General features: G+C 39.0%; 1 protein-coding gene across 1 annotated transcript in view; it reads left to right on the forward strand.

Annotated features, from left to right (window-relative positions):
- Vom2r10 (vomeronasal 2 receptor, 10) overlaps positions 1-12,472 on the forward strand; it is a 47,549-nt gene that overhangs the window by 3,478 nt on the left and 31,599 nt on the right. The window contains exons 2-3 of the mRNA NM_001099469.1: positions 7,176-7,470; positions 7,806-8,597. Coding sequence (NP_001092939.1) covers positions 7,176-7,470; positions 7,806-8,597 — 1,087 coding nt within the window. The remainder of the gene's footprint in view (positions 1-7,175; positions 7,471-7,805; positions 8,598-12,472) is intronic.

Consider the following 12,472-nt stretch of genomic DNA (forward strand, 5'->3'; position numbering starts at 1 on the left):
TTACTGCTTTTAATATGCTTTTCATGTTATTATTAAACATATATAACAATAACTAAGTATTTGCCCACCCCTTTGAGCAGATCTCTGAAGATCCAGGAAGATCGTGTAATGATGTTATACAGACAAATAGATGACTTCTTAATTCTTAATGATGATTTTATAAGAATCCCTAAAATTATATTGGTGTTTATTAAGCCTATTTTATAGCTGGACTCGTAGTAGGTCTTTTTTTGATAGTCTCAATGAGAACTCTGCCAATCTCACACGTGTTTCCAGTAATTACTTCTAGATAGTATCCAGAATTCCTACTACCCAGAGCACATTCCAAGAGCTTGTAAGACAATTAAGCAAGGTCATAAAAGGGAACTGTGATTTATCACAGCTGCTATGACAGAAGATAATATTGACTGAATTTATCTATACAAAACTTCACTAATAACTTAGTTATGGTTTTTAATTTTCAATGAATCTGTGGACCTGTGACAGGTGATGAAAGTTTAGCCAGATAATTACTCTTAATAGACATACATGCAAACATTTTTTTGTTGTAAGCTTTTATTTCAATTTATGATTTGATCTTATGGGTGAACTTGTGAAGAACTTTTTAATATGTAACCATGTATTCTAAAAGATGTATAAGTGCTTAAGAAAAAGAGAAGCATCTGAGGAACTGACCTGAAGAGAACTTTTTTGGACAGAACATTTAGACAAAGAGAAGAGAGAAAATTTTCCCTTGCACCATTTAGGATTTTTCTGCTTTTCCCATTTTTCTTAGATAGCTTTCATCAGAAATGTTTTACAAGTTAGAAGTAAATGGTATAATGACTTTTCAAAGTCTCCCCTTTTTTCCTGCAACTTCCAAGTAGCAGACTGAAATAGCCACACAGTCTCTGCTGAGATAAATCAAAGGCCACTTACTTAATCCATAGCTGCATGGCTACAGATATCAATCTCCTAAACCAGCAGCTTTTTTTTTTTTTATTAACTTGAGTATTTCTTATATACATTTCGAGTGTTATTCCCTTTCCCGGTTTCCGGGCAAACATCCCCCTCCCCCCTCCCCTTCCTTATGGGTGTTCCCCTCCCAACCCTCCCCCCATTGCCGCCCTCCCCCCATAGACTAGTTCACTGGGGGTTCAGTCTTAGCAGGACCCAGGGCTTCCCCTTCCACTGGTGCTCTTACTAGGATATTCATTGCTACCTATGAGGTCAGAGTCCAGGGTCAGTCCATGTATAGTCTTTAGGTAGTGGCTTAGTCCCTGGAAGCTCTGGTTGCTTGGCATTGTTGTACTTTTGGGGTCTCGAGCCCCTTCAAGCTCTTCCAGTTCTTTCTCTGATTCCTTCAATAGGGGACCTATTCTCAGTTCAGTGGTTTGCTGCTGGCATTCGCCTCTGTATTTGCTGTATTCTGGCTGTGTCTCTCAGGAGAGATCTACATCCGGCTCCTGTCGGCTTTTTACACTCAGAAAGAACAAGAAAGTTTTTAGAGTTTTAGAAGTTGTGATCAGTATTTCAGTATAGTTAGAGAGCTAGAATATCTGGAAACCCTCAGACTTTAAAGCCACACTAGAATCCTACTCCATGGCACCTCTACCCTTTCCAGTGTGGGAAGCTTCCAGCATCTAAATTGGTGCCTTGGAACAGGGACTTTTTAAGGTAAGTCCACACAGATAGGACTCTCAACTGGACCTTGAAAACCCCTTGGCCAGGGAGTGCCTGTTTATGGAGGGTGAGAAATGGGAATTGCTATGGCCAACAGCCATCAGCAGAGGCTGATACTGGATACCATTAGCACCTGGATTATGCCAGGAGCCATGACCTCTTTCTTGAAATTGCCTGCTGCAAACTGCAGAGGCAGATAGTTGGTGCCATCAGAAAGTGGTTGGGTTGGCTGAGTAACATCAATGCCCAGTGTATACCAGGAGTCATTAGCTCTGGGTATAATTGTCTGCTGTCACCAGGTAATTCTCTCATCAATTCTGTTGGGAGCTATCTGGACCAATCTTAGGTCAGGAGATATCATTTCTGGGTTGTGTGCATTTCATGTATTTCTCAGGAAGAGACAGAGTGAATCTACTGACAGAGAGTTATTTACAGACATTATTAAGCATACTCTTAAAGAAAAATAACATTTAGGTTAGCACTAGCCAGCTGACTGAGTTTCATCAGTTCATACAAATGGTCAGTCCTTGATTTCCAGGAAGGAGAACTTTAGATATGGATATATGGTAGAAAGCCAGGTTAGATATTAAAAACTGGTTTAAGAGAATGGAGGAGTAGGTGTGCCCTTACAGAAACTGCTATTTGGAATGTGCTTAGGAAGGCATTGGCAGATAACGAAACAATAAAAGCCGTATGTGCTCAGGAGACATTAAATTCACCTCCTTGTGAGGGGATTCCATTATTACTGCCTCTCTCAGGATCTAAGAAAAATGTTCATTCCTTTACAGAAAAGTCTGAAAAATAGCTCAGGAGAGGGTAGTGATAAATCAAAATAGGAACAATCAACCACAGAGAAGGAAACTGACTCAGAAAAAAATTAACAAAATATCATAAACATAAGTGGCCTACAAGTCACTCCAAAAGACTCCCTGAAAAAATATAAAAAGAAACTAAAGAGGTCCATTGTCTCTGCCTCTAGTGTACTCCAAGCATAACAAAGGTGAATTGTTAGGCTCTTTTTCAGTGAATATGGAGAATAACAAAGAGAATAAGGATCCTTTATAGGAAACCTTTCCATTTAAATTATTTATGACTTCTCATGATTAGTTTAAAATAGCCAGAGTCTGCCTGACTATAGATGAATTTTCACTGTGGATGAATATGTATCTGTAAGAACTTGGTTCAAATAGTTATTTAAGATGTCTGAAAAAACAAAAGGAAAATTGAGCATTTAACATGTGAAATGTTTATGGGTATGGGGGAATGGTTTGAAGAAGCAACTCACAAAAAAAAAAACCCAAAAAACAAAACAAAATACAAAAATCGACAAAGGAAGTTCTAGTAAAAATAGCAGCTTCAGTTCTGGAAGCATGGACATGCTTCCCCAATAGATAAAAATATCAAAAGACTTGTTAATATAATACAGAAACCAAGAAAATATTTTGAGGACTCTGTTGCTCGGTAGAGTCTCTGAATCCCAAGATATATTTTTAAAACATCTGTCCTCTGAGAATGCTACACCCACTTGTCAATCTCTTCTAAAGACAATTAAAAAAATCTGGAAACTTATTTAAAGCGTGTGCTGAGATTTTTACTTCATATTTTCAAGGTATACCCATTACAATAACCTCACAAAACCAGAACACCATCCAAAATCTTACAAATCAAGTATAGAAAATATTTATTAAATCAGGCATAACTCACAAAATTATTCAAATAACCAGCCTATACATAGCAACAAACAATATCCCACTAAGGCAGAAGATGCCATAAATTTTAATGCTCTTGTTCCCACTCAAAGCAGAAATCCAAACATGTATCCTCCTTGTCTGAAATGGTTCCACTGGCTTAAAGAGTATCAAACTAGGTGGTTTTTTTTTTAATAGCACTGCCTTATCTGGAACTACTGTAATCCACAATATTTTGATCATAGTGAGTGGCACTATTAGGATGTTTGTCATTGTTGCAGTAGGCATGGGCATGTTAGAGGAAGTGTGCCATTCTGGTTGTGGGGACACATGTCTAAGAAGAACAAGTCTAGGTAGTATGTCCCAGTTTCTACTTTCGTTGCTTGTGGATTAAGATGTAAAACACTCAGATAAATTTAGAAGATTATTTCTGCTTGTTAACTGCCATGGTTTCCACCATGAAAATAATAGGCTAAAACTCTGAAATTGTATGACAGCTCCATTTAAATCTTTTCTTTATGAGAATAGGCATGCACATTGCGCCTCCTCATAGTAATAAAACCCAAACTAAGAAGAATTCCCTCTTAAATAGGGGTTGGACTACCTGTTGACTTCCATTTTCCTTGCTGGTGTTTTGATTCACCTGAACATTCACAGGTCATTGCCTGTTATCATATTTAATATTTAATGTGAGATCATAAATATAACGTCCATCTTGTCTTGAGAATTCATTGTTTCCCTGAGGTTATTAATAACTTCTGGTTCTTAGTTGATTTCCTCTGCTTTTGAGCTAAACCTTTTTTTAAAAATTTTTATTAGATACATTTCTTTACTTACATTTCAAACGTTATTCCCATTCCCGGTTTCCTGTCCATAAGCCCCCCTCCCCTCTCCGCCCCCTCCCCCATACAGGTATTCCCACTATACATCCCCCTTACTCACCCCCCATATTTCCCTGCACTGGGGGTCCAACCTTAGCAGGACCAAGGCCTTCCCCTTCCCCTGGTGCCCCAACAAGGCTATTCTCTGCTACACATGCAGTTGGAGCCCTGGGTCAGTCCATGTACAGTTTTTCGGTAGTGGTTTAGATCCTGGAAGCTCTGGTTGGTTGGCATTGTCATTTTTATAGGGTTGCAACCTCCTTCAACTCTTTCAATCTTTCCTCTAAGTCCCCCCAAGGGCGTCCTATTCTCAGTTTGGTGGTTTGCTGCTAGCATTGACCTCTGCATTGGACATGCTCTGGATGTGTCTCTCAGGAGAGTTCTATATCCAGTTCCTTTCAGCATGCATTTTCTAGCTTTATCAATCTTATCTAGTTTTGGTGGCTGTATATATATGGGCCACATGTGGACCAGGCTCTGAATGGCCATTCCTTGAGTCGCTGCTCTAAACTTTGCTTCCATATCCCCTCCTATGGATATTTTTCCCCTTTTAAGAAGGAGTGGGAGCAGCCACATTTTGGTCATCCTTCTTTAGTTTCCTCTGGTCTGTGAATTGCATCTTGGGTAATTCGAGCTTTTTGGCTAATATCCACTTATCAATGTGTGCATACCAAGTGTGTTTTTTTATGATTGGTAATCTCACTCAGGATGATATTTTCTAGTTCATAAAGGAAACCTTAATGAAGTTTTATTTCTGTCATCAACTCACTTTGACAGAGAAACTAAATGATACTCTTCTGTCAGTGTGAAATATTGTTTTTTTAACTTATTATAAAACATGTGAAGAGATGATCCAGAGAGTGGATTATTCCAAGTTTGAGGAAATATTTTCATACTTCACAAAAGAATATGAGTACAAACCTGTAATCTAGTGATTAGGTGGAGGGTAGGAGAGAGAAACAGAGAAACTGGAGAAGTTTGCTGTATTGGGGTCTAGGTATACATGATAAGAAAATTAATAAATCCAGCAGGCAGATATGCTGGTGCAAGACTTGATTGCCAAAAGTCTATAGAAAGAGACAGGTGGGTATTTCTGAGTTTAAGATCAGTCTGATATATAAAACAACTGACAGTCAAGTCATAGACTCCGTGTTACTGAGTAAAATAAGCAAGCAACTGAGACAAAAATGAATAAAATGCATGAATTCACAAATAAGTATATAAATATAAATAAATACATAAATATATATAGAAATGAATCAGCTCTGACTGTGCCCAGGCTGAAAGCCAGTAGGCAGGAGCAGTGACACACATGAGAACAGAGGTAAGACCATCACTTCTGCTCCCACAGACCTACCTGGAGCCCTCAGGACACACAAACCCAGGAGCAGTCTGGGCCAGGATCCTTCCGGTTTCTGTTTCACCCTGACCGGACCTGGTCCAATTATTCTGTGCACCCAAATACAGTGCAAAAGAGCTGGATTCTCAGAAGTGTGGACAATCCTGAGATGTCAGAGAAAAGCACCACTACTACTCACATTATTGGCCCAAGAGGAATCGGCTTAGAGCCCTCTGGTCACAGGAAAGCTGAAAGAGTCAGGGAGAGGATCCTTCCTTTCTCTGCCTGTGTTCAGAGCTAAAAGCTAGTCAGCAGGAGAGCTGACACACTTGAGAGCAGAGGTAAGACTATAACTTCTGCTCTGAGGGATGCACCTGGAGCTCTCAGGACACACAATCCCAAGAGCAGTCTGGAACAGGACTCTACTGTGTCTGCCTGCAACGTGAACTGACCCAGTTCCAAAGTCCAGCTACCAAAATCCCTTGGTGGAGAGAGCTGGACACTCAAAGTGTAGACAATCCTGAGAGCTCAGGGGAGAACACCATTTTTGCTCATATTCTAGGCCCAAGATGAATCCTACTAAGCATGGTGCAGGAACCTTCTGGTTTCTGCCTGTGCTCAGAATGCCACAGTACTCTGTAACCAAATTTCGTGGAGGAGAGACATGGACTCTCAGAAGTGCAGACAATACTGAGAATTCAGGGGAGACTATCACTTCGGATCACATGCCTGGCCCAAGAGGAACTCGCCATGAGCCCTTTGGATGCAGGAGCAGTCAGGGAGAGGATCTTTACGGTCTTGCCCTGCACCCACAGCTGGAATCTAGTGGCCAGTAGTGCTGACGCACCTGAGAGCAGAAGTAAGACTACCACTTCTTCTCTGAGGGACACTCCTGAAGCACTCAGGACACACAATCCACGGGTCAATCTGGGACAGGATCCTTCTGATTTCTGATATGACCCAGTCCCATAGCACTCTGTACCCAAATTTCATGGAGGAAAGACATGGATTCTCAGAAGTGCAAACAATACTGAGAGCTCAGGGGAGACCACCACTTCTGCTCCCATTCCTGAACCAAGAAAAGCCTGCACATTGCCCTCTGGATACAGAAACCTAAGAGCAGTCAGGGAGAGGATATTTCTAATCGCGGCCTGTGCCCAGAGCTAAAAGCCAGTCCCCAGGAGCGCTGATACTCCTAAGAGCAGATATAAAACCACAATATTGTATTTTTAAAAGTTGTTGGGTTGAAAATAGAATAGTGAATTTTTATAAGTGAAGACCCCAGAAGGTTAAATATCTAGATTTTAACAAATCTGTTATGGAAGAAATACTATTCCTGATTTGTAAACAGAATATATAAAGAACCAACTTCTAAAATATAAATAATATATGATTTGAGGATCTGTAACTAATGAGTTATAGTGGTAAAAGATATTACCTAATCCTAACACATTTACCTAACCTAGTACATCAATTCATAATGAAGACATTAAATTACATGTTTTATAGAATCAAAATTGAACTGTAACATTTAGTGTACTAAATATGTGAATGTGTGTGGTATATATGATTATAATCTTGTGTGTTTTTATGTCACTTACACAGGTATAACTTTAGAAACTATCAGTATATTCTGGCTCTGCTATTTGCCATTGAGGAGATCAATGGGAACCCCAATCTTTTACCCAACATATCTCTTGGATTTGATTTCTACAATGTCAGATTCACTGAAAAGGAAACACTTATGAATGCTGTTATTTGGCTCACTGCTCATGTGCAGAGAAAGGTTTTACCTAATTACAATTGTAAAAAGAAAAAATTTTCTGCTGCACTCACAGGAACATCATGGACTACATCTGCCCAAATTGGGACATTGCTTCAACTCTTTAAATTTCCACAGGTGAGAAAATTTGGATTGTGCAAACTGAGAGTCAATTCTCTTTGTTCATATTATAGGTGTCTTTAAACTGAAAGAGCAATTGATCAATTATCCAAACATCAAGGACATACCCAGACACATGGAGTTCAATCAGACTTTTTTGCTTATATGAGAAAGGTTGGGTGTCATAAATGAAACCAGGTAAATTCTTGAAAGTTACAGGCTTAACAGAAATTTCTGTAAAATGTAGTAAATGGAATATTCTTTTAAAATGTTCTTCTATTTTCATCTATTGCTTCAGGAATGAAATTTTATTTGATGTTAATATTCTTCATCTTCTTTCCAATTTGGTTCAGATTACTTTTGGACCTTATGATCCTCTCTTGAGTGACCATGGTCAGTATTCTTCTCTCTACCAGATGGCCCCCAAGGACACATCTCTTTCCCTTGCCATTGTTTCTTTAATGGTATATTTTAGATGGTCATGGGTCGGTCTCATCCTCCCTGATGACCACAAAGGAAATAAAATTCTATCAGATTATAGAGAGGAAATGGAGCGACAAAGAGTCTGCATTGCTTTTGTAAAAATGATCCCAGCCACATGGACTTCATATTTTCCAAGGTTCTGGGAAAATATGAATGAGACAAATGTAATAATTATTCATGGTGACATTGATTCTCTAGAAAGTCTATTGCGGAATATTGGGCAAAGATTACTGACAAGGAATGTCTGGGTTATGAACATTGAACGCCATGTTACTGAATTTAGTGATTATTTCATGTTAGACTCATTCCATGGAAGCCTAATTTTTAAGCACAATTATAGAGAGAAGTTTGAGTTTACCAAATTCATTCAAACAGTTAATCCTAATCGATACCCAGAAGACATTTATCTTCCGAAGTTGTGGAATTTGTTATTCAAGTGCTCATTTTCTGATCGTAATTGTCAAGTTTTGGACAATTGCCAAACCAATGCTTCTTTGGATATATTACCTAGTCACATATTTGATGTAGCTATGAGTGAAGAGAGCATTAGTATTTACAATGGTGTGTATGCTGTGGCTCACAGCCTCCATGATATGAGACTTCATCAAGTTCAAATGCGACCATATGAAAATGGCGAAGGAATGATCTTCATTCCATGGCAGGTATAAACTTTCCTACTGATTTTATTGTCTGCACACTGCCATATGAGGTTTGAAACAACACTAATTCAGATAATGTAAACTTTGGTTTATCTTGTTCACAATTACAGAATTTTTTGTTTTTCTAATTTTACCAAGAGGATACCATACCAAGTTAGTATCAAGTGTATGATGTTTTGTAATGGTGTACAATATACATGAGCAAATATGCTTAGTCAAAATCAGGTTCATGCATTAATATATTGTGTAGGATCTTTTTTTTTAGTTAATTCTCAGCCATTTTATATTCCTTGCTGAGAATTCTGTTTTAGCTATGAGCCCCATTTTTAATGGGGTTATTTGACCCTTTGGAAGCTAATTTCTCGAGGTCTTTGTATATATTGGATATTATCTCTCAGTGGGATGTAGAATTGGTAAAGATCTTTTCCCAACCTGTCAGTGGCCATTTTATCCTAATGATAGTGACCTTTGTCTTACAGAAGCTTTGCAATCTTATGAGGTCCAGTATGTTGATTTTTGATCTTAGAGCATAAGCCATGGATGTCCTGGTTAGGAAGTTTTCCCCAGTGCCCATGTGATTGAGGCTTTTCCTTACTTTTTCTTCTATTAGTTTTTGTGTGTTTTTTTTTTTTTTGGAGGTACTTGGTTCACCACTTAGTGTTAACCTTTGTACAGGTCGATAAGAATGGGTCAATTTGCATTCTTCTACATGCTCACCTCCATTTGAACCAGCACCAATTTTTGAAAATGCTATCTTTTTTCCACTGGATGGTTTTAGCTCCTTTGTTAAAGATCAAGTGACCATAGTGTGTGGGTTCATTTCTGGGTCTTCAATTTTCTTCCACTGATCGAACTGCCTATCTCTGTACCAATACCATATGTTTTTATTATCATTATTATTCTTTAATACTGCTTGAGGACAGGAATGTTGATTCCATGAGAAGGTCCTTTATTGTTGAGCATAGTTTTTGGCTATCTGTTTTTTTTATTCCAAATGAACTTTCATATTGCTCTTTTTAACTGAAGAATTGAATTCGAATTTTTTTTGGAGATTTTGGAATTTTTTTTGGAACCTATAGATTGCTTTGGACAAAATGGCCATTTTTACTATATTAATTCTGCCAATCCATGAGCATGGGAGGTCTTTCCTTCTTTTGAGATCTTCTTCAATTTCTTTTTTTAGAGACTAGAAGTTCTTGCCATACAGATCTTTCACTTGCTTCGATAGAGTCATACCATGTTATGCTATTTGTGACCATTGTGAAGGATGTCATTTCCATAATTTCTTTCTCAGCCTGTTTATTCTTTGAGGAGAAGTCTACTGGATTAAGTTAATTTTATACACAGGCACTTTGCTGAAGTTGGTTATCAGGCTTAGAAGTTCTGTGGTGGAACTTTTGGGGTCACTTAAGTATACTATCATATCATCTGCAAATAGTGATATTTGGACTTCTTCCATTTCAATTTGTATCCATTTGACCTCCTTTTGTTATCTGATTGCTCTGGCTGGGACTTCAAGTACTATATTGAATAAGTAGGGAGAGAGTTGGCAGCCTTGATTTTAGTGAGATTGCTTCAAGTTTCTCTCCATTTAGTTTAATGTTAGCTACTGTTTTGCTGTATATTGCTTTTACTATGTTTATGTATGTGATTGAATTCTTGATCTTTGCAAGACTTTTATCATGAAGGGATGTTGGATTTTGTCAAATGCTTTCTCAACATGTAATGAAATGATCATGTGTTTTTTCTTTGAGTTTGTTTACATAGTGGATTATGTTGATGGATTTCTCTATATTTAACCATCCCTGCATGCCTGGGATGAAACCTACTTGATCATGTTGCATGATCATTTTGGTGAGTTCTTGGATTTGGTTTGAGAGAATATTACTGAGTATTTTTGGGGAAACATTTATTATTTTTTTTTATTAACTTGAGTATTTCTTATATACATTTCGAGTGTTATTCCCTTTCCCGGTTTCCGGGCAAACATCCCCCTCCCCCCTCCCCTTCCTTATGGGTGTTCCCCTCCCAACCCTCCCCCCATTGCCGCCCTCCCCCCATAGACTAGTTCACTGGGGGTTCAGTCTTAGCAGGACCCAGGGCTTCCCCTTCCACTGGTGCTCTTACTAGGATATTCATTGCTACCTATGGGGTCAGAGTCCAGGGTCAGTCCATGTATAGTCTTTAGGTAGTGGCTTAGTCCCTGGAAGCTCTGGTTGCTTGGCATTGTTGTACTTTTGGGGTCTCGAGCCCCTTCAAGCTCTTCCAGTTCTTTCTCTGATTCCTTCAATAGGGGACCTATTCTCAGTTCAGTGGTTTGCTGCTGGCATTCGCCTCTATATTTGCTGTATTCTGGCTGTGTCTCTCAGGAGCGATCTACATCCGGCTCCTGTCGGTCTGCACTTCTTTGCTTCATCCATCTTGTCTAATTGGGTGGCTGTATATGTATGGGCCACCTGTGGGGCAGGCTCTGAATGGGTGTTCCTTCAGTCTCTGTTTTAATCTTTGCCTCTCCCTTCCCTGCCAAGGGTATTCTTTTTCCTCATTTAAAGAAGGAGTGAAGCATTCACATTTTGATCATCCGTCTTGAGTTTCGTTTGTTCTAGGGATCTAGGGTAATTCAAGCATTTGGGCTAATAGCCACTTATCAATGAGTGCATACCATGTATGTCTTTCTGTGATTGGGTTAGCTCACTCAGGATGATATTTTCCAGTTCCAACCATTTGCCTACGAATTTCATAAACTCGTTGTTTTTGATAGCTGAGTAATATTCCATTGTGTAGATGTACCACATTTTCTGTATCCATTCCTCTGTTGAAGGGCATCTGGGTTCTTTCCAGCTTCTGGCTATTATAAATAAGGCTGCGATGAACATAGTGGAGCACGTGTCTCTTTTATATGTTGAGGCATCTTTTGGGTATATGCCCAAGAGAGGTATAGCTGGATCCTCAGGCAGTTCAATGTCCAATTTTCTGAGGAACCTCCAGACTGATTTCCAGAATGGTTTCACCGGTCTGCAATCCCACCAACAATGGAGGAGTGTTCCTCTTTCTCCACATCCTCGCCAGCATCTGCTGTCACCTGAGTTTTTGATCTTAGCCAATCGCACTGGTGTGAGGTGAAATCTCAGGGTTGTTTTGATTTGCATTTCCCTTATGACTAAAGATGTTGAACATTTCTTTAGGTGTTTCTCAGCCATTCGGCATTCCTCAGCTGTGAATTCTTTGTTTAGCTCTGAACCCCATTTTTTAATAGGGTTATTTGTTTCCCTGCGGTCTAACTTCTTGAGTTCTTTGTATATTTTGGAAATAAGGCCTCTATCTGTTGTAGGATTGGTAAAGATCTTTTCCCAATCTGTTGGTTGCCGTTTTGTCCTAACCACAGTGTCCTTTGCCTTACAGAAGCTTTGCAGTTTTATGAGATCCCATTTGTCGATTCTTGATCTTAGAGCATAAGCCATTGGTGTTTTGTTCAGGAAATTTTTTCCAGTGCCCATGTGTTCCAGATGCTTCCCTAGTTTTTCTTCTATTAGTTTGAGTGTGTCTGGTTTGATGTGGAGGTCCTTGATCCACTTGGACTTAAGCTTTGTACAGGGTGATAAGGATGGATCCATCTGCATTCTTCTACATGTTGCCCTCCAATTGAACCAGCACCATTTGCTGAAAATGCTATCTTTTTTCCATTGGATGGTTTTGGCTCCTTTGTCAAAAATCAAGTGACCATAGGTGTGTGGGTTCATTTCTGGGGAAACATTTATAAGGGAAATTGATCTGAAGTTCTGTTTCTTTATTGGGTCTTTGTGTAGTTTAGATATTAGCATATTTGTGGCCTCATAGAAGGAATTGGGTAGTGCTCCTTCTCTTTCTATTTTGTGGAA

This window comes from Rattus norvegicus, chromosome 1, assembly GCF_021556685.1.
Source record: "Rattus norvegicus strain SHRSP/BbbUtx chromosome 1, alternate assembly SHRSP_T2T, whole genome shotgun sequence".
In the NCBI taxonomy this organism is placed as follows: domain Eukaryota; kingdom Metazoa; phylum Chordata; class Mammalia; order Rodentia; family Muridae; genus Rattus; species Rattus norvegicus.